At 37.4% G+C, this 27,275-nt stretch overlaps 1 protein-coding gene and 1 non-coding gene across 5 annotated transcripts in view; both read left to right on the top strand.

The window, feature by feature from the left end:
• Positions 1-25,025, top strand: part of OPA1 (OPA1 mitochondrial dynamin like GTPase) — a 95,015-nt gene extending 69,990 nt beyond the window's left edge. For all 4 annotated transcript variants that reach the window (XM_053667206.1, XM_053667209.1, XM_053667207.1 and 1 more), the window contains 2 exons: positions 19,883-19,957; positions 22,043-25,025. In XM_053667206.1, coding sequence (XP_053523181.1) covers positions 19,883-19,947 — 65 coding nt within the window. In that variant the 3' untranslated portion in view covers positions 19,948-19,957; positions 22,043-25,025. The remainder of the gene's footprint in view (positions 1-19,882; positions 19,958-22,042) is intronic.
• On the top strand, positions 6,369-6,475 carry LOC119039023 (U6 spliceosomal RNA). Its single transcript, XR_005080529.2, has one exon. It is a non-coding gene; the product is annotated as a U6 spliceosomal RNA (small nuclear RNA).
• Positions 25,026-27,275: the final 2,250 nt, after the last annotated feature.

Below are 27,275 nucleotides of genomic sequence, written 5' to 3'. Positions count from 1 at the left end.
CTTTATGTGTGTTTCTTAGAAATGGATTTTCTAGCAACCATAATGCAGCCATTAAAATCAGGATGTTAACACGGACACATCACCACATCTAATTTCACACCCCATTCAAGTTCCCCCTGTTGTCCTAACATTTTCCTTTCATGGAACAAGATGTTCCATGCTCATTCTGTACTTCTCTGATCCAGCTTTTTTATTTTATTGTATTGTATTGTATTGTATTGTATTGTATTGTATTGTATTGTATTTAATTTTTGAGAATGGTATTAGAAGTCAAGGCTGGAACTAGATATGCTCACTGTTACTGGAACATCACTGTTCCCAGACCCCCTCGTGGAAAGAGCCAGGGAACAAATGTTACGTGTGTGCGTGTGCATGTGTAGAGACACAGACACATGTTTGTGTCCATATTCCTAGCCATACGCATGTGTCTATATTGAAACCATTAGCTGATACTGATATTCACCATTTTAATACAGTAATACAGGGTTGGTTCTAGTTTTCTCCTTTTCTATACTTGTAACTCCTTTTTCTGACAGTGAGAAATCTGGCTTCAGGTAACATTAATATATTTACTTATTTTTATCAGTCCTTCTGTATGTACCCAAACTGGCCACTGTACCCTTCATTGAACAAATGTTCTTTGCCCCCAGCTCAGGCTCATTGCTGACCCCAGGCCACTACTATAGGGCCTCACCGTGTTGGTACCTTTTTCTCCTCATCTAGGCTCTGACATCTCATGTCATGTCGCCCTTCTTTACGGAGTCCTTTTCACTGAGCCCATGCTCTGACCCTCTGTGCAGACATCTCCCCCTCTCGTTCTTCTCTCCCCCTGCACCCTACAACAGGAAACCCTCTTTATCCTTCTTGTGCTCCAACACCCTGCACCAGACCACCTTCCCAAACACATACTCTCCTCACCCCTGGGCCAGGCCACCAGCAGCCCCGTGTGAACACCCTCTTACACTGGGCCGGGCGTCTCCCCTACACCAGGCTTCTGCACTGCCCCCGGCAGCTTTCCCTTCCCTCCACCGCCCTCCACCCCCACTCTTGCTTGACCTTACCAGTCACTTTGTCACTTTGTTTTGGGTGGGGGTATTTCTTCCCTGATGCTAGTAGGTTCCTAACTTTAAGATGTTTTAATTGGTTATTAAGATTTCCTTAGATCTTTTAGAACCCAAGGAAATCAATGAAAGACTAATTCTATTAAATAAAAATAAAATTACTGGGGGTTGATACACATCTTTTGAACTTGTTACAAGTTTCCCTTATTTCAGCTTCCTGAAACAAAGTACTTTTTCTTTCAATGTATACTTAAATTTATTATCTAATGAGTTTTCTGACATCTAAAAGAAAGGATATGGTGAATAGAAAGGTCTTCATCCTGGGCGGGTGGCTCAGTTGGTTGGAGAGTTGTCCCAATACACCAAGGTTGCGGTTCGATCCCCGGTCGGGGCACATGCAAGAAGCAGCCAACGAGTACATGAGTAAGTGGAGCAACAAATGGGTGTTTCTCTGCACCCCTCCTTATCTCTAAAAAAATCAGTAAGTTAAGAAAAACACAGAGTTCTTCAAATTTGAAAACCATTTCTAAGCAGAATTTATGTCACTGCAATACGGTCCCTGGAGTCTCAGCAGAAAGCAGGCAGCCGTCCTGTTTCGCACCCTGTGCCTGAGCAGACTGCCGTCTTCCACGGTTTGTCTTTCCCTTCTCTCTCCGCCTCGAAGCTATCCGAGCTCTTCATTTCGGTCTTTTCCTTTACTTTCTTTAAATAATATTTTTTAAGCATATTCCATTTTAACTTTTATTTCTATTTTCTTTGCCTTTTTTTTTCCCCTGCCACTTTGGCCACCAATGAAAGTTTGTGCTAACTTACAGAAGAGCCGTGTTTCTTCCGGAATTGCCATCTGTTAGCTGTGCTACCCAGGCAGGGTTTCTCCCAGAGCCTCAGCTGCACGGTGGAGGCGACTCCCACCGTGCTGTTCAGAAACACGTGCAAGTCCCTGGTGCATAATTTTGTGCTGAAGTGCGCTGTTCCGGGAAGAAGGGTGTCCGTGTCACAACAGACACGAATGTGTTTGTGTTCCCCAGGACACCGTTACCAGGCACTGACATACCTCAGTGTGTTTCACCGGTGCACACATTTTTAAGGGAGTAAAAAAAAATGATGTGTTTTCTCATGTTTTGTGATGCAGCCTTCTGTGTAACCCTATCACTTTCTATTCTCAATTTGATTCTTTAAAGAAAGTATATTACTAGTACAAATCTGTGCACTGTCAAGCCGGGTCATCCGTTCCACTGGTTTTGCTGAGAAACCCACGACTCCCTCAAAATGATTTACTGCTCCGTGTATATAGAATCGTGGTCGTGTTAATGTACCACATAATGTCCTTGGAAGCAGGTGTTTCAGCAATGACTCACTTTGCCAGTCACACGAAGGGAGATGAGCCATGACTTTGTCCAGTGGTTGAGAAAGAATCTTGTATATCTTTCCTTATTGTTTATCTTCAGTCTGACACTTGGGAATATGGTCATGGATACTTTTCAACAAGAAAACCTTTAAAGTTTAACAGTTACTACTGTGTTACACAGATCAGTGTCTTGTATAAATTCAGTTAGAACAAAGTGTATTTGTTAACAGAATTTAGAGAAGGGAGGCAATCAAGAAAGGTTTTACTATAACTTTAAAATTGTATAGGGTAGAATATTACAGAGATTTGTAAAGTTTGATAACACCACACTTATTGCACTTTACTTTGGAGATTCACCAACTGGTTGTCCTTTAGGATGAGTACATAAGTTGTTTGGTGGCTTCTCATCCTGGAGAAGATGGAGCATGTTCACTAGTTCACTAGATAGAGCAAATGAAACCACGAAGCCTGAGTCAGGAGAGTCAAAGAAACAAGAGGCGGGACCACATCTTCTAGTTTGTCCGGGAGGCTCACGGGAGTAGCAGTCACACAGGGGAACTAGGACTCTTCAGAGATGTGGTAGATTCTAGAGCTGGAACTGGGAAAGGCAGGATGAACCTGGGGCATCTTAAGATGTAGAAAATAGGAAGTACTTGAAGAATGGTGGGGACATGTCAACAGGATACAGAGGCTCCAGCTGGCCAAGATTAGGGCAGTTTGGACATGAAAATAAATAATGGCAGTTATAAATTATAACCCACTGAATAAAACATCCAAAAATTAATAATTATATAAGTAAATGAGTAAAATAAGTGATGGGGAATAGGATGTTTGTTTAATCACACAAAATATCACTGCACAAAGTAACTGAAAAGTGGAGAAGTAATTTTAGAGTGGAGAAGCCTGGCGATACTACTCGTCAAGCGGTCAAAGTTAGTATTATGAGTAACGGTCAAATCAGACCCGTGTGGCACCTTCGGAATGCAGTGAGAAGACCCCAGCATCATATTCTTAACAGCGATGCATAACTTAAGTCTAACTGTAAAAGTACAGCAGACAAACCTAAAGTAAGGCATGGTCTACGAAATAACTAGCGCGTAGTCTTCAGATAGACCCAGATTGTGAGAGGCAGGGGAAGACTGAGAACTGTTCCAGGTTGGGAGAGACTAAAGACGTGCAGACTGCGACCCTGCCCTGGACCTTTTGGCTCTAAAGGACATTAATGGTCCAGTTGCTAAAACTTGAAAAGGGTCTGAGGGTTACATGATAGTAGTACCTCAGTGTTAATTTTTAAACTTCAGTTATTCGTAGCTAATATACCATAGACTATTTGGGGCTTTGAGAGAATAATGGCAACAAATGATTCAGGAAATATTATGTCTTTGTAGTGTTCTGAGAGCTTTTCTCTGTAAGTCTGAGATTATTTATATAAAAGGGTAAAAAGGGGGTTCAATTTTGTTTTTATAACTGATAATGGATTGGGCTCATATGAAAATAATTTAGAGTAAAATGAGACTCTTAAAAAAAAGATCTCTGACGATGTCAGAAGACCACGACCTCATGGAAAATTGAGTAAGATACGTAGCTCATCTTCCCACCTTCATTTCTTCTGTGCAGAGTCTGGGCACATTTGGACTTGTCCAGGGTTCACGTTTGCCTGCTGTGACTTTGATGGAATTATTTTGGGTTTGTAGTGAAGTTTATTTCAAAGGATGTTAATAGATATTGAAATACACTGTTAGATAAAATTTATTTGGATTCCCAGAAGAATTTTTAATAATGTCCCTAACCTATTTATTCAAATAGACTGCAGTTTTTAAATGCTTTCTTTGGAGAGTGGAAGATTGGTATATTGTAGCTTAAATCAAAGTTTTTCAATTACGATCTGTTTTATGATTTATAAAATGATTTTATTTTGGAAAATTATAAAAATATATTATTTATTTTATGATTGTCATCATATAGAATAAGTAATAGTGCTATCATCTCACAGATTTTCTTAACGAATTTTGTTCTTCATTCCATCCCTCGCACTGGTAATAATTGCTGGTAGTATCGCTACACTGAGCTTCATCAGCATAGCCTAGAATTCTCTTAGTGTTTGCTCCAAAAATTGTACCAGCTGTTAACTAGGTTATTGTGAGTGTTTGGCTCTTAAATCAATTGCTTAGGATTCAGAGCTTAGGTTTCTTTTAAAACCCTCGTTCACAAAGCTCGAGTTAAACTTTTCATTCTCTGTGCACGTAGTCAAAGAATCATTGATACCCAGGAATTAAAGGGGCATTGCCAATCATTTAGTTCTTTCTTTCTAAAAACTACAGGGTCCTTCCTTATTTTACAGTAGATTCCTTCTCATTTTTGTATCAGAAGTTGAAGTTGTTTATGAATGCATATTCGAATACTTTTCTCTCCCAGATGTTAGGTTATGGGCTTTACATGCATTCTCCTAGGTATAATCATTTTTTTTCATTTTTATAGATCAAGAAATGGAGGCTTAGAAACACATAGATAATAAGTGGTAAAGCCAAGATTTGAGCCCAGATCTTTTGTGCCAAACTAATTTAAAAAGAAAACCTCAAGCCATTGGACAATATAATTACATAAAATGGTTCTTTATATTTAGAAGCTCACATAGTTAACTATGCCCTTTACAGGGTAGATCAGAAAGACATACATATTAGTGACGATGATCATCATCTCTGCATTTCCTGTACTATATAAAGCCTTGCAATTTACACTGTCAGAGGATTATGAAAGATTTGATAGAATTAGAACGTCTAGGTAAGAGAATACTAACGTGAATGAAGCCCCTGAACAGACTGAAGGAAGTTAACTTTCTTTATGTGACTTGTAATCACATCTCTAAGTACAGTCTGTCAAGTGCCACCATAGTTTAGAAGTATCCGAGTGCCCAAAACTCAGACACAGCTTTGCAGTGTGATGTGTTCAGGCTTAGAGCCTTCAGGTCCAGCTGTAACAGATACAGAATTGTTTTTGAGCAGTCAAGGCTTTTTGTTGAGCTAGTCTGTGAGGGTCGAAAGGTTTTATAGTAAGCTTCAATGTATTTCCTCATTTTTCTTGTACGTCACAAAAGATATGTTTCGGGCAAAACTGAATACTTCATATCTACACCTCATTTACCAATGAAATGTGAAAACAGTGGTAAAATGCTTTACTTGCGCTGCCATAGCACAGGCGTATTTTAATGCTGTAACATAATATCCTTAATGTTAAAACCAGTGTAGCTTAAAGAGGCCAGTAAATTAGAATTTTCCAATATCCGCGGCTTTTTTCTCTGGCAGTTAATTTGCTCTGCTGACGCCCTACGCGAGGTGGCAACAGCTGGCCTTTTTAGTGGAGCCGGGGGATTAGAGAGTGGGAAGCACAGCAGCGTGCTCGGCCTCTTGCCTCTGTTGACTGTTCTTTATTGTTTGATGCCTTAGCATCTCCCAGACAGCAGGCAATTGTTTCTTGAAACTTAAAGTTTGTTTCTCTTGGGAGTGGACAATGCTGGTGGGGCTCGTCTTTGTGTCTCCTCACTTTCCCAGTCTCCTCTTATCCTGCACCCTTTGCTTTCTCTTGGTAATTAGAAAGGAGCCAAGACACAAGCTTTGTGTCTTAGTGCGCAGGAGATTCCGTTAGGACTTTAAAAACAGAAGTATAGACTGCAGATGGAAACCTTTTTTCCCCTGAGCTACCAGATACTTAGTAACAAATCGTTTTCATAAGGAAAACTTTGTTCTTCATAATTAACGTACTAGTCCATTTTTTAAATCACGGTGATAAAAAGGGAGCGGCAGCAGAATGATTTAATACCACCATTTTAAAAGTTAAGATCAGAAGAGAAATGCATCATAGCTGCTTAAATCTAAAAAGACCCTTTCACTGCCTCTGAAGCATAATTCTAACTTAAAGGATAGTTAGGATATATCTTCCTGCCACATTAAAACTTGAATAAAGTGCTCGCTTCGGCAGCACATGCACTAACATTGGAACGATACAGAGAAGATTAGCATAGCCCCTGCGCAAGGATGACGCACAAAGTCGGGAAGCGTTCTGTACTTTTCAAATTAAAAAAAAAATAGAGGGAAAAAAGTGAATTAAAAGTAGTCAGAACATAGGTAGATGGAATCCTCAGCCAGAATGATTTTGTTGTTCTTCATTTAGAAAAGAAAAATATCAAGATATTCTTGAATTTAATTTTCATCATTTCCTTTATATTCCTAGACTCCCATATCTGCCATGTGCTTGATGGCCACTGTGGATAAAAACAGTGGCCGTGAAGCAGTGAGACTGAAAATAATTCTGGAAAGGTTATGGCAGTCAGAATTTGGAATTTAAAATGATAGAAAAGGAAAGTCAGATGTTTAAAATGGCTTTTGCAGAGGTGGGGTGCTGGCGTGCATACTTTGAGCAGTCTCCCTCCGTAGCCGGTCCGTGCCACCCTTGCGGCACCACCACCCGCCCTCTGCCCCGAGCCCGTGCTCTAGAGAGTTCTTCCTGTTCACGGCAGTACGGTTAGCTATTGATTGGGATGAAATTGGCATATATCTTGTTTCAGTAGAGTCTGATAAGCTGTAAGACCTGATAATTTGGTAAGTTATTTGAACTATATCTATAATAACATGTTCCTTTTTTCCTGTAGATATAACCAAAGAAAATGACTTTTAACGGGATTTAAAGGCGGAGGGGTTGGAATTTCTATAGGCCCAAAGAGCACTTAAAGAAACAAACAAAAACCACCATCACAGAGAACAGAGTAAGGTGCCCTGGAGAGAACAGATGTGCAGTAAGGACCATGAGTCTTGTAACATCGTTCGTATCTAAATACTGTTGCTGTGTTTCTTTGGCCGGTAATTGTAACACCTCAATACTGCTTGTCTCATCTCCTAGCTTCCAGCACATTTCCGAGCAGTCTTTCCTCTTTGTCTCTCTCATCTCTGTCACTGTGCCTTCTTATAGATCCTTATCACTCTGTCCAAACCCAGTATTTTTCCTCCACCCTACTTCTGTACCTTCTTTCAGTGACTGACAACCTTACTGAGGTACTGCCAGTAATACTCAACTGAGCAGAAGGCAGGCTTCCCACTGTAGGCAGGCAGAATAACCAATTTAAGAAAAATATTTTTATGTCTATTATGATTGATTTACTCTGCCTAAGTGATTTGGTTCTTCCATAAATTCACTATTCTTTGTATGTTACATGTTGTATTGAATATGTGTTCAGTGACTGCTTGATCATGAGCTTTTAATACAGACTCTTCATTAACCCCCTTCTCTTGTCTTAAAAAAGATGCTGTCTGTTCTCACCATGAGGAACCTTCCTTCTACTCTGTCACACCAGAAAGCTGCCTTCTCTTTTCCTTACAGAGCAGCCTGCATTTGCTGCACTCACCCCGCGCCCGCTCCCTTGCCATCGTGTGTGATCTGGCTTCATCCCTAATGAAACCACTTCTGTCTGGTAACCAGTGATTTCCTCATTGCCAGTTGACCAAAACACTCAAATAATTTTTAGATTTACTAGGAATTTTTAAGTCAATTCAGACATTTCTATTCCCTTTGATATTCATGTACTTTTGGGGTGGTTATTAGTGGAAATGAGTGTATTTGGAAAACAAAAAGATTGGAATGTTTCCTTCACTACAAAGTAAATAAGATAACATTTTTCTGGTTTTTGTTATCAGTGTTTATGGTTTTTAAGGCATCTTTTCAGGGTAAAATTGATTAAGTTTTAAAATTTTACCTCTGTTAAACACTATTTTTTATAATAAGCTGAAATTTCCAAATTAAAGCTTCTAGAAAGATAGTGGAAGATTATTTTTACCAAACTTCTGCATAGATAAAGTAGACTCTGCTTTGTGTTGCAGCTGAGAGCGAGAGCCAGAGCAAGAGAGATGCAAAGAATAAAGTGATGCTCAGGAAGAGCCCTCTGTGTTAAAAAAGCAGTTGTTTACACCCGGAATTCCACATCACAGGCCTGAGTCGTGTGCTTTCCAGGTCACCAGTGAGAAAATCCAGACTCAGAATGTGGCTTTAAAAATCAAGCACATTTTTTATGGTCTAAGTCTATTTTTTTAAAGACAACATTGAAGGATATTAATAAATTGGTACAAGATTAAAAGAATATTTTCACTCTGCACAGGCTGTTGGTACTCCTTGCCTTATTAGCAAGCATATGCCTTTTCTTAAACTCTCATTTTAACTGATTAAAAGTGAGGAAAAAAGATAAGAAGGGTCTGCTCAATAATTTATGGATTGAACTTTTCTTTTATCGTTTAATGTAGGTTTTATTTATGTTTTATTGTGCTGTGTGTTTCTGTGTATATTCTTATGTATAAAAAGGCCAGTCAGTGTACAGAATTCAAGGTAGGAACTAGGGATTTTTCTCTTGCTAATAATGTCACATCCATAGTGACTGAGTTCAGAATGAATAACATCTTTGAACTTAGGATGAAACTTTGATTTGTTTTATTTTTAATCATTTTCTTTATTTTCTCCATCTCTAAGATGGAAAAAAATTGAATCTAGTCATTGAAAACAATCTAATCACAAACAATTCATTGGCCTGTGAAACAGCATGTTAAAAAAATTAAGCAAGACATGAGTAAATTTTTTTTAAAGTTCAGTCTTGAAGAACAAATTGATGCACGCCAAACTGATGACCTCTGCAAAGTCGGGTTCTCCAGGTAGGTGGAGAGAGGAGTTTTAATTTCTTATTATTTTATACATGTCTAAAGTTTCTTTTCCCAAATGAGCATAATTTCATATTATTAATTATTGTAGTCATAGAAATAAGCTAATTCATGATAGGATCAACCTTAAAAGTGACAGAGTACTTTCTCACATCACCTCTTGGTGATTGCGACACCAGGAGACATTTCGTGGGGCCACATAGTGGTTGCTCGTCGTGGTGCTGAAAAGGGACTCGCTGATCCCTTCTCACTCCCAGTGACTGTCTGTCGTGGGTCTGTCGTGTGAATGAACTGAAATCTGACTTGAGCTAGTGAGGTTTTCAAGTTTCTACACCCATTTAAGATAATAGATTTTCTCTGCATCATTATTATCTACTGTGTATGAAAATAGTCCATTTTTATTTCTCTTGGAGCAGCTGTTTCATCATTTTGAGTTATAGAAAGAAATTCAGTTAGGTAATTTTTTCTGGGCCAAGGAATTCAAGTCTTTTTAGTCTCTCCTGTTATCGATGTCACTCTCGACTCTGAGTGATACATACAGACTGTACCTCTCTTCACCAGGTACACTGCCAGAAATTTTAGGTGGTTTTTGTTTCTGTTATCACAGAACTAGTATGTATGCATTGTGGAAAGTTAGAGAATATAAATGGCAAAAAAACTAAATATTTTATTTGGTTATTTTTAGACAAAGGGGAAGGGAGGGAGAAACATCAATGTTCGGTTGCCTCTCACATGCCCTACACCAGGGAACCTGGCCCACAACCCAGGCATGTGCCCTGACTGGGAATTGAACTGCTGACCCTTTGGTTCTCAGGTCAGCAGCACTCAATCCACTGCGCCACAGCAGCCAGACCAAATGGCAAAATTGTTTAAACAATTGCCACTACCTAGACATAACCACTATAACACGGTATTCTAACAAATTTTTAATTTGGTCTTAGGGACATAATTTCTGTCACACATTTTCATGAAGAGATCTTAGGTCGGCTTCCTCTTATACCTCAAATCTTCAGTTGATCGTTATTGCTCCTATTTCTGGTTTCTCCTATCAGAGTAGACTGAATTTTTTATTCTTTTTCTTCATCTAAACTTGTTTCAAAGAGATTCACTGCGACGGAAAGCAGTATTAGTAAAAATAAAACCTAGTGCCAATTACTTTAAACAGGTCAGGTATCCCAGGGGCTGTATTGTAGCAAAATGTACTGAAAAATCACCCTTTTGAAAATTAATCTCCACATGTATTCAGGACCCTGGCACTTCCTGTATGTGCTTGTGCTTCCGTTATGTCTCTTTTTTCTTCAAAAATGTTCAAGTCATTCCAATCTTAATACCATTGAACTGATTTGTCCGTACACCCAGCTACTTTTGATCTTCATTCTCTTTTAAACAGGAAAACCTTCGAATGTTTGCCTGCTGCCTCCACTTTTATCATCCACTCAATTCTTAACTTTGTAATCTTTTATTCTCATTTCTACCTAAATTGTTTTTTCTAAGATTGCTGACAGTCAAGAAAAAACACTGAATAGAAACCATTCTCATATAACTGTATGATTTGGTACTTTGGAATCCAAATTCCTTACATTTGTACAGAGTTTTATACTTTACAAAATGTGTTGTATTTGCTGTGTTTGACCCTTATAAAGCCATAAGAGACTTGTAAGGTATTATCCCCATTGTTCAGATGGGGAAATGGATGTTCATTGAGGGAAATTATTTAGCTAGTTTCCTAAATATTTATGGCAAAGGTGGAGCTAATAACATGTGTTAGAGATGGTATCTTTCTAGATTTGTATTGGGATTTGTTCATCTCTAATCGTTAGGTTTGTTCTTGTGGGTGACTGTAGATAACCAAGTTTGCATATAATTTTGCTTCTTTTTTTTATAGTATTTTCAGTGTGTAAGTTTCTAGGACAGTGAATTTGTCTCCTAAAGACATGTAATAGTTTTTCTTCAAAAAGGATAACCCAGGTTTATAAATCTGTCTGTGTATTCTTATTGCTATGTCAATTTTTGCTTTTCCTTTTTCATAGGAAAAAAAAAAGAAATTATGACTTAAAATTTAAAGATGATATTCTAAATTAATGAATACATGAAATTAATTCTGAAGTTATTTTCATTTCTTTGAGCCTTATTGTGAAGGCGTCTGAAACCAGTATCAGTAACGATACCTCTTTGCAGGGTTGTAAGAAGTAAGAACTGAAATTTTATGAAATCAGCCTTATGAAACATGAATGCCTGTTAGCTCTCCTTTAAGTTTAGTAATGCTTTGTCTTAAGGCAGCATGTTATTTAAAAGGTATTCTATTTCATTTTTGCTTTTCATCTCAACTTTATTAAAACCTATAATTTTTTAATTCCATTTTTTCATAAACCTTTAGTTTAGTTCATAACTAAGAATTACATTCTATTTTTGTATTACTTTCTTTTGCTTTTAAAATTACATTAATAAGCTGACTGTTTAAGAATCATTCTCATGATTCATTCATGTTACCCCTCCTTTTTAAAGCTTCAGCACTGAAGGTCTTTGACAAACCAATATTTATAACAGTTTGACAGCAGGATGAGGAACAGCGCTTGTCTTTGTAACAGCTTGAAGAAAGACCCTTTCCAGGACCCAGTCATGCAGTTACAATCTTGACCTCTTTCTTATGCTGGGAACATACATACAGCAGCATGTGTTTTCTTGTCCCATTGACTGTCCATTCACTTCCCATCTGTTTTGCAGTCTTAAAGGAACAGAAGGGGCCCTCTTCTTATAAATCTGTCTTTGCAAGTGATAAATGATGTCCTGTCTCTTTAAGGGCTGCCTGGGTGGTTTTCCTTTTTTTTTAAATGTTTCAACTTTTTTCCTAACAAAATTCAGGATAAAATATACTTTAGAAGAAGAGGAAATAGAAAAAGAAAAGATGATGGATTATTTTTAAACCTTAATTGATTGGGACTGAATACTTTATTGGCTAGTAGGCAAAATCCCAATTAATTACCTAAATCATATTTTAAAAGTTGTATTGATATTTAGACTGTTCAACAGGGACAAAAAGAGTATATTCATTTTGAGATAGGGTATTTATTTATACTTTTTTGGAGAAAATAGAGCAATGTATTATTCATGAGTTAGCATATAAAATAACTGTTAAAGATTTTTTTCCACCATAATTTGAGTTGATAAATATATGACTAATACATGGAGTGTTTTATGTACTGGGTACAGAATGAAATAATTCACTGTAAATTTTTATAATATTAAGATAGAATCAATTTAACTTTTACACTTTAAAGACAATCATGGATCCCATAAAATTTGTGATTTTTTTCTTCCATTACTGAAAGTAAACACTTTATAGATGTTAATCATTGAGTTTTCCAAGAATTGAGCAGAAGTTATTTTCTGTTTTCTTCCATGCAGATATATTCATAGTAGTGTAAATATGACAAATATTGCCCCTCAAATATTCTTAAATTACTGGCATAAAAAGCTTTAATGGTGTAAAAGAGACCACTTTTGGAATATATTGTTATGAGTCAGCTGCCTGGTGGTATGTCTCCTACAAACTAGCATGATAGTTTATTTTTAATTCCTTGCCTTGGCCAAAAAAAAGAATTTGAGTCAGCTTACAAAGACCTATGTTGTGCAAAAAGTAAAAATACTTTAATGGAAAAGTTAAATGAAAGGGAAAATAAAATTGAGGCAAGTGAAATAATGTGAAATTTGGCGTAAGATTGGTACCTTCTCAAAATACATGCCCAAGGGTTGTAGATACTTTGCTGTAAGTAAGGTGCAGGTTTAGCCCTGAGCTTCCTAGTAGTGGATGCAAAATGTGAAGCTGATTTCATGATTTATGGTCACTGTCAGACACCAACACAGCAGCTACTTGTGTGATGCCTAGACATTCCCAGAACACCACTGAGAGAAATTCCATCAGTTCTCATGAAAGAACACTGAGATACCTGATAGAGGGAATCAGATGTCCGCATACAACGAATTTCACACACATAATGAAATATGACGAATTTCATGGGGCTCTTAATGTTCTCAATGTAGGCCAATAACGTAAGCTATTCTGAGCAAAATCAGAGATGTGGTCCAGATTCATAGCTATTTGTTTTGGCTTATCCAAAGATGAAATATGTATAGTAGCTAGAGAAATAGATGGATTATACATTCCTCCATCCAATCATCTGTATATACTGTTTCATACAGCTAAGCCTTTCATTAAGTCTCAGGTAGCGGCAGGTTCAAGGATTTACACTCATTGACATTGACACACACCTGGAATGGTGCTACTCCTAATTAGGTAAGGGCAGATCCATAAGGATTAATAGTTAGCTGAAATGGAATTAGGGTTGCCATCTACTTATGAAAGTTGAAGAGCCTAACCAATACAAAGACCTGAGTATGAAGCTACTCTCTGTTCATCCATACTGAAATCTTTTGGAGAGTTGGCTTCAAAATATCAACAACATACTTTAAAGAGATCTTGATTGTATTAGCCAACAGGTGCTAGATAGAAAAGTGGAAATGGTTAGAGTAAAAACAGCCCCCCCCACAAAAAGAAATTGTTAAATTTATTCACAGGTCACTTTGAGCTGTTTTTTATTCAGCAAACATGTTATAATTTACCTCAAAGACTTTCTTATGGCCCCTTTCTTCCCTAAATGCTGTTGTTCTGGGGATTGAAAATAACAGATTTTTAAATAATTGTCTTTAATGTTTGAACTAAATACTGGTTAAATCAGGTCACTCAACAGTGAATGAACAATGAATATTGACAGGCATCAGTTACATAGCAGGTTGTGCGCTAAGCTGAGTGACTTTAAAAGACAGACTTTTTCTAAGCATTATAATGATTCACATGCAGTCCCACACTGATGGAAAAAGCAGCATAGAACTGACCTTTCTAAGATGAATTATATAGCCACGTGAGAATAATACTGTCATTTGTGATTGCATTTTTTTACCAGAAGCTTAATGTGAAATTTAAAAAGATTCTGAGTGATAAACAGAAGACAAAAAATAATTTTAAAAGATGCAATTAAAACATAATGAGAATAGTACGTGTCAGTCGTGAGTTTTTAAGTAATAAGGGCTTTGGATTCTTCTGGACAGATTCCTTCATTTTATAGATAAACTGGGACTGTGACTTATCTGCGTCCTAAGGTGAAAGGCAGAGCTGGCGCCAGAAACAGTTCTTCTGAGCACAGTATCGCATACCTCTCAATGCATTATATTTTGTCTTTATAAAAGTCATATAAAATAACTATCCCATTGATTATTTAGGAGTGTCAGACCAGGGATTTTTAACTTTTTTTTTCATCACACTTCTTTCACTATTGTATATGCCTGTTAAGTCCATGTTTTAGAAGATTTGTCTGCAATAATATACTCTTTTTAATTAGAAACATAGCTGTACTTATATCTCCATATCTCAAATGATTGTTGTGAGAGTAGATGTAATTTTAGCCCCAACAAAGGTTTTTATTGGAACTTTTGAAACGATGGAGATTACCCAGAGAACTCTGTCACCACTTTCACAGACCTTAGGAGTCTGGGACCACCGCCCCAGCCTTGAAATTACCATCCCATCCCACATACCTTCCCCGGACACAGGGAATGACGCCTCCTTCTTCTGTAAGAGGCAGTGATCTGTCTGCCTGCATTAATGGGTCTGTTTAAAAATAATCATGGGTAGCCATGGGGAAAAAACTACTGGGGCAAGATTCAGAAGATAAGTATTAGATTTAGTTACACCCCTTCGACTGTCTCTCTTGGTTCTTCCTTTGATTAACTGTAAAAGGTACACATTTTCCCTTGTGCCAAATTGAAGATTTTGAGTATTGAGAATCATGAATCTGGTCTCCTATTCATCTTTTTTTCCTTTTTTTTTTTTCTTTTTTGGTTGCACTGAACTTTTAAAGAAGTTTAAATTTGTAGTATAATTGTCTAATTTTAAAAAGCAAGCCTGTTCAGGAACAACATATATGACATAATAAGAAGTGTTCCTTTAATTCTCAGTGCTTTAGTGAGCAGCTTTTTCATCTAAAGCTGTCCTCAAGCTTGGTACAAAGTGTGTGTTTAGCATGTCATAAAGTAGTTCTGGTAAGGCATATTAGGATATTTGGATGTGTGATTTGCTTAACGTACACTGCATCAGTAAGTTTGCAGCTTGTTTCTTTGTGCTTTCTTTAAAAACATCACAAGTTGTAAAGGGTTGATTTCAGTTCATGTGGTAAAGTTTTGTGTGTGATTCTTTGTTCCTGTTCTAAACTGTTATTAACCACTGAAGTGAACCTTCCCTTGGGTTTGGCCTTTGGTATTCACAGTGTATTCAAAACCTAATTACAGATTAGTCTATATTTGAGACTTTTAGAGCAAGTATCAAAAGACTCAAAGGGAATTTGAGAGCAGCAGTATCATTTCACGTGGTGATAGAGACCCAAAACACGAATGTGTGTCAAGTCATCTGAAGATCAGGAAAAAAGAAGGAGCTTCACTGAGACTGACGGTTTCTGAGTTGGAGATTATGGGAATATTCATGACACAGTCAAGAAGCACAAAGAGTCGATGTTTGAAATAGTTCATCTTTTAAGTAAACATTGGGTCAATGGAAAGTAGACTCAGTATTCACTACATGTAGAATTGGCTGTTCCAGCGGAACAGAAATAGCAGTGTGTTAATCCCTTCCTGAGTTGGTTTAATTTATCAAGTCAGTCACAGATTTTATAAGAATTCTCTAGCTATAAATATTTAATGCAAGTGTTTAACAGAAAAGGAAGTTTCCTTTATAATTAGTGATGGTAATCTGTACACATATTTCTGTGGGAAAGTAATTTCTAATGGTGAAGTAGTTAAATACAATAAGATTTGGGGATTTGAAAACACTAATAACTGGGACATTAGTTCTGAAGGCTCAGAAAGTAGAAAGCTTTAGTTGCTAACATTCAGCCTTGATTTTTATAGATGATTCATTTCTGTGCAGCAGATGGCATAGTTAGTATATAAAACAGTGCTGAAAATTTACATTAGAATTTAAAATGAATGAATTCAAATACAGGAAGTAATGCTGCTTATTATTTGTTATATATATATATATATATATATATATATATATACACACACACACACACACACATATTCACGTATTATATGTAGCTTGGTATAATATATAGCTTCCTTATAAAGCCTAAAGTCAGTTTCCTTTCTAAAGCTGTGTGCATAGTCAGCCTATTTTAACCTTCTTAATAAGGTACAATAATTAATTTGAAGTTTCTTTTTCCACTGGCATTGTGTTTTGAGACCTGAGGATTGTGTTGGTTCAGGTGACCCACCCGCTTGCCTCGATCTTCACTGTCCCTGTGTACCTTGCCCCGTGTTCCCAGGCTTGCTCCAGCTCTTGTGGCCCCAGCTTCTGCCCTCTTGGTCACTGGTGTAATATGCAGGAAACCTGTCAAGTTTTTTTTTTCTTCTTGATAACCTACAGCCCTTATTTTTTATGTTATATTTTGGGAAACTTCATAATTTATCAAGTATTTATTGAGCATGTGTACTGACTCAAACATCATTGCAGACACTGAAGATGCCGAATTTTTTTTTGTCCAATTTCATACTCAGGATTTCTCCAAATGTGTATAAATCAAGTCTGCTCAAGAGGTAATAATATCTGTCAGAGGACGATAACGTGTTACGTATGTTTAGTCATCCCTAGCCATGGAACAGTATGGGAGGTGCTTGGGAGCCATTTGATTCCGTAATTTTTACCAAAACATGTCTTATTTCACATAAAAGGTAAAACACACGACAAATACCCTAGAAATAATAGCAGGTTTTGTTACCACGTGGAGTGTGTGTGTGGCGGCAGCTCTGGTGTGCGTTCGGAATCAGGGTGGACGGGGCTGGCTCTCCAGACTTGCTGGCCTTATCCGTGTCACTGGTGCCTGCAGGCTTGGATGAGGACCCCGTGAGATGTGGGGTTTGAAACCACCCGACACGCCACAGACTTAGACCGAGGGCGGGAGGAAGCAAGGGATTCTCCTCAAAGGCAGGAGACCGTCTGTGTTTCCGTGTCACTCCATTAAGTACCTTGTGCGTGAAGGGTTGACCAAAGAAATGAAATTTTGTATTTGGTGTGAAAAGGATATACTTATCACAAGGGATTTTTAAAAATACTTACTTCCATCTTGCCCTCTCCTCCTTCCTTCCCCCCATTACCTTGTAGGGCCCAACCTAACTTTGTGTCATTCTTGAGGTTTCAGGGTGTGGCGATAGTATCCTGATATTCCAATTGTTAAAGTATTTGTAAAAACAGCTTTTTATGGGAAATTGAAAATTTTTTATTCTATGTTTTTCATAAAATAGTTAAATATTCCTTTTCCATTCATTAAAAAAAACAACACTCTTGTCTCTAACTCCAGAAGAATTTGCATTTGATTTAGACACCTGCATTCACAGTGGCTCTTGGCCTCTTTCAACACAAACAGATCTTGCTCTGAAAAGTCTGTGAGTAGTGATGCTGCTGTATCACCAGCTCCCAGATAGCCTGCCCCTGCGGATGGAGGTCATTGACAGGGCACAGGGGTGGGCAGAGCTGGCCCTGCAGCTGCCCTGTTTTATTCAGATCATGGCGCAGAGAGAACCTATTTCCTCTTCATACAGTGCAGCTTTCCCAAGTCGAAGTAGTTCTCAGTGGACATTGAGTGAAGCCGCTGAACAGGAACTGCCTTAGTGGGGCCGTTCGTGGAGCCGACTGCTCAGTTGGTGGAGCTACTGAGGTTCTAAACACCTACCTGTTTCCATGGGCTAGATTTCCATTTCCTAGATTTCCATGGGCTGTACTGTTTAAACGAGGTAATTTTTTTAAAGATCCCATACATTTCCAGAATTCTGTGAAACAATTTAGAAAACTTTTTTTCTTCTACCTGCTCCTCCTAAAAATTCTTCAACTGATGAACTGTACTATGTGGAACTCTTTAATATTCATTGAAGAAAATCAGTGCAGCTGTTTCTAAGCAGCTAGATAAATTCATTTTAAAAATAAAAATAATGCCTTATTTTGAGAAAAGAAGTATGTTTATTGGTTTGACTGCTGGTTAAAAAAATAGTACAGACTAACCAAAAATACAGACTAAACTTTTAAGGGATAGGTTGGGATTATTTTTTCTAATTTGTCCAGTTTAACTTTTATATAAGGAGTTAATGCTGCCTTTGTGAAAACTTCCCATATTTCCTCATTAAATAACTTGATTAAAACAATAGGGGTTTTCTGTACATTGTATGATAGTTTCAAAATACTAAGAATTAGAACTGTTAAATTACTGGAAAAACAATATAAAGATACTGTGTTATTTTTTTAAAGATTTTATTTATTTATTTTTAGACAGAGGGGAGGAGAGAGAAAGGGGGAGAGAAACATCAATGTGTGGTTGCCTCTCACACGCCCCCATTGGGGATCTGGCCTGCCACCGAGGCATGTATCCTGACTAGGAACTGAACCAGTGACTCTTTGGTTTGCAGGCTGGTGCTCAGTCCACTGAGCCACACCAGCCGGGGCAAGACATTGTGTTCTTTATATGCAACCATGATAGGCTTTGTTGAGTTCCTGTTATGCTAATAAGAAGCCATAAAAGGAGTAATTTGGGACAACTGCTTGTCCCAGGTGCTATCTCTTGGGTAAAAAGGAATACTTACATCTTTAGTTACAGAATATTTTTAAATGTGAAAGATATAAATGTTGAAAATATATCTTATGATTTTTCTATAAAGTAAAATGCTTTGCATTTTTCCTTTACATCGCTAGCTTTGAACCAGTCGTTCACTCTGTTAATTCTCACTAACAGGTTAAATCGTGTTAAAAGGACAGAAATATTTGTTACTATGCTCACTATAACCTATGTTTTAAAATAAGAGTTGCATGATTAAGTTAGCAATGAAGTGGAGTAAATTGTCATTTTTCCATTTTTCATACTGCGAGATTGACATGTACTGTGAATAGTTTACATTTGTGAGGGAAACCTTTACACTTCAGAGAGACATTACAGATTTTATTTTGGAAGTCTATAAACATGAAAACCTAAAATCAAATAAAATAATGTAAATCTGTCTATTGGTGCTGGCGTTTCTAAACCTTCCTTTCTTCATTCATAGCTAGAAAAGTAATTTTTATATGTATTTTAAAGTGTTATTGCCCTTTTCATGTTTGTTGCAAATATTTCCTACAATTTCTTTTGTCTTTAAATTTTAGAACATTTTGACATAAAGGTGTATATTTTAATGTGGTCATGTTAGTTGATCTTTCCTTTGTAACTCTTCCCATCACTTTATACCTAGAAAGTCATGTCTCAGCCTGAGGCCAGTTAAATATCTGAATTCTCTTTTAATTTTTTAAAATAGTTTCATAATTTTATATTTTCTTTTGTTCCAGGTATTGCTTACTGAGTCCTTGGCTGGACTCTAGAGAATCTAAGAACTCCTTCTAATTCTATACATAATTGTATATATGTGCATTTTTCTGAGTAGGATTCCATAACTTTTATTAGAATCTCAGGAGGGTCTGTCATAAATCCCACCTTCCTCCCTTTTCCAAGAAAAAGATGTTAACACCTACAACTACAATCCATTTGACCTTCATTTGGATATAAGGTGGTGTGTGGTGCCAAGGTCATTCTTTTTCCCTTTTCCCAAACAGTTAAAAGTGTCCCAGACCACTTGTTGAGTAATTATCTTCTGTGATTTGTAATGCCTTTGAAAAATAAATGTCTTTAATTTATTATCTCCTTTTATTTCCACAGAGAAAGTTAGAGAAATTCAAGAAAAACTTGATGCTTTTATTGAAGCGCTTCATCAGGAGAAGTAAATTGTAATAAGTGAGTAAAAGTCCTGTTTCTACATTGGTACTGACTAAATACAAAATTTATATGTTAAAAATTTGTCATTCTACTTCCCCATGTACTACTTGCTCCTTAAAAATAATTTTAATGGTACGAATCTCTACATTTCATGTGTGTATAATGTTATTTTAAATAACTCATTCACCTTTGAACAGAACTAAAAATATTCTCTACAACTCATTTTGAACAGAACAAAGGTGAACAGACTAAGATATTTTATAATACATAGGTAGCTCATAAATTTCCTGCATATAAAAATGGAATTCTTCATTTTACTCCCCTTTGTTTGTTCAGTCAGTAATTATGTGTATGTTAGCTTACAGAACTTTTTATTTGGCCTAAGAATTTTATTAATTGTTCTTCATCTTATTCTCTTAAGTTTAAAACATTTAGATAAACCTTTTTCCTACTTAAAGGAACTCAGACAGCCTTGGAAAGGCCTGCTCCTCCGGTGCGGGACTTGCAGGCAGGACTTGCAGTGCGGACTCCGGTATCTAGTTCTGCAGGCCGGCACCGGCAGAGCGTCCCCGATGGAGTGTTGTGTTTTGGGAGGCTCCGCGTAGTAGCAGTCAGTTGTCAGTTACTGCTGAAGAATTGTGATTAGGTCTTTTTTTTGTTAAAGTTGAGAAAGGGAAAATGCTATGATGAAGACATGATTATTTGTTTAAAATATTTAACTAATCACTTTATCTGTGAGGTATATCCTGTAGGCAGCCTGTATCTTTCAGAACTGGAAGGAGTAAAAATTGTAAAAGATTCTCTCCCTAGCCGCACTGAAAAGGACTTTAAACCTCAAACTACCTACTTTCCTGTACCGTGGGGGCAGTGTATTTAAGAAAGGCTGGAAAAGGAAGCAGGACTCTGTCTGACAGTGCACCAGCAAGGACTGAGAGAGGAAGAAGTTAGAAAGCTTTAGATTACTGCTTTTAACTGTGTTTTGTTTGTCGTTTTTGTAACTCAGATGGACAGATGTATACAAAAATGTATCTAGAAACTAAATATCAATCATCTTTAACACAAGCCAGAAATAATTCATTGTTTTAAGTGTCTGTGTTTGTAAAACTTTTACACAACTTCATGTATGAAGTTTTTTTTTAAATCACAAAGTGTTATACCACCTTCATCATCATCATTATTATTATTAGTTAATGTTAGAGATAAACATTTTGACAATCTTCTTGACTTGGACATTCTCTTCATGACAAAAGTTCACTTGATTTTTTTGTTTATAAATTGTTTTGTTGGGGGGAGGGTCATGATGTTACAGAAACCCCTTTAAAAATATACACTGCAATTCTGTCTTTTTAATGAAATGAGGAAGCCCAAAGCCAGCCAGTGCTTGGCATGGTAGCGTCACTTCCCCGAGAACGTCAGTGTGCCATCTAGAGTTACTGTTGCTGCTGGAACAAGCCTTTTCTCTTCGAGCGTCTGCCCCAGGTGGCCGCCAGGGCAACCCGAAGAGCCAGGCAGTGGTGGCTTTTGTGGGCACAACCATCCCTGCCACCTTTGTTCCCTGCTTGTCTGTAGCTTCTAGGGCCCTTCCCACCCCGTGGGGAGTTTGCCTCTGTGAACTGTTACAAGTATCTGTGAATTAGACAGATGATCTGTTTTAAAGTACCTTGCAAATCCATTTTAAAGAGAAAATCTGGCAAAATGGTAGCCTTGCTTCATTCTGATCATTTTATAAAAGTTACCGAGCATCTTAAAGAATAGTTTCTCAATGATCATTTTAAGATATGTAGATTCCTCCGCCTGATAGTTTTAAGTAGCGAATTCTGATACTTGCTGAAAATGTTTATACCCAACACAGTCATATGCAGATTCCTTCTACAGATCCATTTTAACATACTGTGTTTTTACTTTTTTCTCTAAAGAATGAATTTTAGTATTTTTTGATTCATATGCCATTTTGATGAAATTATGTTAGATTATGGTAGGTGATATTTTAAATTTAATAAAACTAGCAAATTGTAAACTTAGGCAGTTAAGCTTTAGCATTTTAATGATCATGCAGTAATGTCTCCCCAGACCTAAATTTATCAAATGTGTTTATTTTCACAGATTCGTACTCATAATATCATCACCTCTGCATATATCTCTGAAGAAAGAAAACTACAAAGTCTTTTGTCCTGCCTTTTCCCCTCCTGCTATCACACCTTTCTAACCATAAAATAAAGTCATGGGATAAAAATAATTTATGTGTGTTAGAGGCACTTTACCCACCAGCTGCCTTTTGAACAGAAGAGCAGGGAAATGGTGTTAACATCCGATTTTTATTGTACTGAAGTGACAGATTGGGATGATGTAAGTGGTCTGACCGTTGGGTTCAGTCCTGAAGAGAAGAAACCTGCTCTCCTGCTTGTCGTCTCACTTGTGGTGGCGCTGATCCAACTCACTCGTTAGCCGATGCCGCTCCATGCCAGTTCCTCTTCCAGAAAAAGAATGCTAGGTGTTCTGAGATAAAACTCACAGCAGTTTCCTGAAAGCTGTCAGCTGTATATAAAGTGATGGTAACCCTCTAACTTGCTGTCCGTGTCTGTAATGTTCTCCATCCAGAAACTCTCTGACCATGATAATTCAGTTTATATTCTTCACATGAAAGAAAACTAGTTAACAAAAGAACCCCTCAGGTGGAGTGATTTGGATTACAATTCCGTGTACGTTCAGCGAAAGAGATTTCAACCCTTGTTGACAGTTTAGCGAGTTGCCTTAGAAGCTGAGTCACTAGCAGCTTACCTGTTTGACTCCATTGATGTTTTTCTGCTCTGTATCTATTTGAAATTCATTCATTTTGGATGTCAAACTAGGCTTTTTGTTAACAGTGGTTTTTACCTGTTGACAGATCGATTGGATTGTGACACAGGATAGGGAAGATTAAGAATAATCAATTGAGTAATTACATTTTGACTGTTGTCAAACATTTCAACGAGGCATCAGGAAAAGGCTTTCTTTCATAGGCCTGTATTTGAAATAGAAATTATTTCAACAATCAGGATAATGTTCACCATCCCCTGTTAACTGAACATTTAAAGAAAAATACAAAGTTTAATTTACTGCAGTTCAATTACAATAATACCCTCACAGCATTTTCATGTTTCATATAAATATTTTTATTGGCTAAAGGATTTTAAAGCAAACAAATATGCCATTTTTGACTTAAAATGTTTTACTCATTTAGCTCTGCTTTTTGCTGCCATTTCATTAAGCTTTTATTATTCTAATCAAAGTGCCCATTATGTAACAGTTTTTATTTTATAGTTTACAGTTTTCTAGGAATTATGTTTTGGTAATAGTTCCCTTGCCACTTGGCTTTTTTTTTTTTTTTAATTTAACATCACTACATCCTTCACTGTGATGTCTCTCAAGATCTGGCACTTAATATGCAAGTTTGAAGGCTGTCACAAAGTATTTCAGACATTGAGAGTTTAGTAAATATTTGTTTTATGCTATTTAATAAGAAAAGCAGATCCAGCTTCCAGCAGCTAGGAGCAGTAGCCATCGTTATTTGGTGGATGAATAGTCAGGAGTGCTTCCTGTGTCTTTCAGATTTGGGGATAGTGAGGGGACAAAGAGGGGGCCCCAGTGTTCTGTGCCAGGATTAGGAGGTGACCTCCCTGGCTGACTCCTCCTAACCAGTGCCGTTCAGTGGGGACACCTCTCCCCGACGCAGACACTGCGCAGCCATCTATTCTCTGGTAGCTGTGAAACACAGCCAGTCCACAGCTGCGGGTCTGTTTCTGAGTCAGACAGGAAATAGGACCACATTTATTTCTGTGAGCTCTAGGTGGGAAAAAAAATGCCCTCAGCTCTGTTCTTTGGTTTCTCCCAAGCAAAAAGCTGGTATTATGTAAGTACTTTTCGCCACATCCCTTTGTGTAAATTTAAGAAAGGGGGGGTGGGGTGTCTTTATTTCTTTGAAATCAGTATTTATGATTTAAATATATAAATAGATGGTAAAAATGAATATTATTAAAATACCATATAGGAGTCCAGACATTTTCCCACCCTCAGCAGTAATATGACGTCTCTCATGGATAATAGATATTTTCTGTTTTTGCTGATCTCACCTTAAGCATGCCTCTTTTTTTTTTTTGAAAGCCAAGTACTTAATTAAAAACATGTTAATAAAAGAAAATAATAAAATTCAGATTATCAACAGTAAATCCTTGCGTTGTGTCTGTAGTTCAAAAACTACAAATGATTCAAATTTAAATCATTTCAGAAATTCAATGTGCAGAAGTTAAATTCTAACTACACTAGAAATTATTTGTTTCTCGTGTCAGGATTCACAAAGAATAGTATAAACAAAACTCTGTGGAAAACTGGGCAACTGCAGATAAATTATGTCTAAAATTCACGGAGCCAGGGTATCGATTTAAAAATCCAACCGTGGAGGCGGTACGCAGCGGGAAGCAGGTTCTCGGGGCTTCACGGTCGAACCTTCGGGCCTGTAGAGCCGTCTTCCTGTTTCAGCAGCTTGACTGGATTCTCTCCTCCTCTGAGCCCCCTCTTTCAGGGTTTACTCCAACAGACTCCCTCCCACAAATAATTTGTCCTCCAAATGCCAATGCACAGAGTGAAAAGTGAGTAGGGAACAGGGCAGAGAGGAGTGTCTCCTAAACGTACAATTTAGGAATGTGATACTTGATGGTAAGACTCAGAATGTAGGTTTAAACAATAAAGTCCTTAACTGGTTAATAATTTTATATTTATTTATTTTAGGTTTATTTATCTGTGTAAAGAAATGCGGTATTTTAGTTTTCCAATCCAGGGGATCAAAGTAATGCTTTTTATCTCAATTCTCTAAGCTGGTATAAGCTGTCATTTCAGGTACTTAAGCAGCGTGGAAATGTGCTCATAATCGTGCTCACCTTCTGAACGGTCATGGCTCTGTTTAAGTACTTAACATTGTTTTTACTTGTGCACTGTGAGTGAACTTTGTATGATTTTTTAAATACGTGTAGATGTTATTGCAATTTATCTTTTGCCTGTGCTTGATTTAAGGTCATTTGTGTAGATGAGTAATTAAAGATATCTAAAGAGAGCATCTTTTAAGTTTTCTTTGTTTTAACGATGGTGAGAGAGACCTCTTCCCCTGTGGTCATAATTCGACCCCCAGATATAACAAAATTCATGGTATTACAAGCCTCTGATGTGACTCTTCTCTGAGTGCTCTAACTTCCCATCTCACACTTCACAGCGGTGATCTCATGGTCAAACAATGCCTTTTTTCATGTCTTCGTACTTGTCGAAACACTTTGGTATTGACAGGGGGTGGGGCATAGGGAATATATCAAAAATGCCAGCGTGTTTCGTTAGTTATACATGAGTCATAACTAGGTCTTAAAACTAAGTCACCTGAAAGATCACTGAATTCTGTCTACCAGCTGATGGTGAACTCCCATTTCTTATTTCTCATTTTTACTTCTCCCAGAACTTCGCTCATAAAGGATGCTTATTAAATATTTATCGGTCATTTGATGTGTAAAAGAAGGCAGAACGTGGATGTGCCTTCTCCAGGAAGGCACTGGGCTATTATTACTTGGCTAAAAGTCAAAACTAGGAAAACACTCAAAGTCATGATTGCTTCAGTAAGTAGCACACGGTGGCCAACATGTGGTGTGTTTCTGGTGAGTAAATGTCAAGAGACAAGTCTTTGATTCCTTTAGGAGGTTTATAGGGAGCACCACGTTTAAATCATAGCACTTACTTCACTTAACAGTGCTAACAGACCAATTCTAGTGTAGGGCCTGAGAAGTAGTTGTATCTTAAATTGTGTCCATATTTTGTACAATTCAAGTTCAAAATCTTCATGTATATAAAAAGCTTGAAGAATTTACTTCCTAAGAATTTAATAATATATCTATTTTCTTCTAATATTTCCAATTGAGTTAATCTCTATCAAAATGAAGTAGCTACCATGTGCTTGTAAATGATACAGATGTAATTAAATAATGCTTTTTTACAGTAACCAAGCATACTAAATTTGTGAAAGCTGAGATGGTCATATTCTGCACATATTAGACTAAGTTGATGTACAAAACTTAGGAGGTAAGACAAGTGCTACAAATATTGTCAAAGACTAAAAAAGACATCATCAGGAAAGTTTAAAAGTGAGTGATCTTTAACCTGAAGAATACAGTTTTACCTTTTGTAAAATAAGAGTAAGACAAATGTGCATCATAAAGCATTGGGTTAAATCTGTATCTTGAAATGACAGTCGAGTTACCAGCTTGAAAACTGAGTGTATGTGATTGCTCTCTGATAGACAAGGAAGTAACTACAACTTTGTAATGTTTTTAAATCTCTCCTTCGTCCTTTGTGGTAAAGAATTGTTCTTTGTTTTGTTTTTGCATTTAACTAATTAACCCAGGTATAGGCTGGCTCCTATACAAATATTTGAGAAAATTCAAAAAGTCATTTTTTAAAAATATACAGGTAAGTGGCACCACTGAAGTCCTGTCACCACCCCAGGACCCTGCCAGCAGCCGCCCACAGAGGCACATCTATGGCTGTGCAAGGAATACAAGTGACCCTCCTCAGTGTTCAAAGCAGAAAGTCCATTCGGTCTTGGTTTGCATGTTTTGGTACTTGCCAAAGTACGTAGGAGAAAGTACATAGGAAATAGGTTAACTTCAACTTCCTGCTTTGCTAAAGTTTACCTGTGAATTAGGCTCAATCGTCGGAAAGCAAAACAGCCCGTACTTGGCTTTACCTACCTCCTAATTTATCTAATGTCCGTGGTTTTCATCAACAAACTCTGTATGTCGTACCTGTTGGAAGAAAATGCACATCTTCTGCAGAAGTAAAACCAAATGTCATGTCCCTGTTATCACTTAGGTTCATTAAGGAAAAGATGAGCAGGTAATTAATTCAGTGACAGCTAAGTTTCCTGCTTCAGACACGTGCCCACGCTGCTTTCCTTCTGTTAAAGAGAACTCAAGACCTTACCAGTTTCTTTGCTTCGGCTGCCAAGAAATGTTGAAGTTAATTTACCTCTTAGAAGATGAACCTATCCGTTTTTATGCTTCCTTAGTTTGTTTTGTTTTTGTTTCTAATCGCTCTTTCCCATACATCGTAACACAGGCGGTCATCAATGAAACGCAGGGCTCACTGTTTCTCCGTTGAGAAATGTGTTTGTCCAGAGGGCTGGAGTGCAGTAGTGGCGTCACTGCCGCTCCAGGTGCAGTGCAGCAGGACCCTTGTGTGCCACACGTGTACAATTTTTTCTACAATCAGTTTATAATATAGTAAAAACCAGAAGTCACCTAACATATGCCTTAAGAACACAGCA

This window comes from Artibeus jamaicensis, unplaced genomic scaffold (assembly GCF_021234435.1).
Source record: "Artibeus jamaicensis isolate MK-2021 breed Jamaican fruit bat unplaced genomic scaffold, CSHL_Jam_final contig_466, whole genome shotgun sequence".
NCBI lineage: Eukaryota > Metazoa > Chordata > Mammalia > Chiroptera > Phyllostomidae > Artibeus > Artibeus jamaicensis.
Note: the sequence above shows the minus strand (reverse complement) of the source record. Positions and strands in the feature narration are given on the sequence as shown.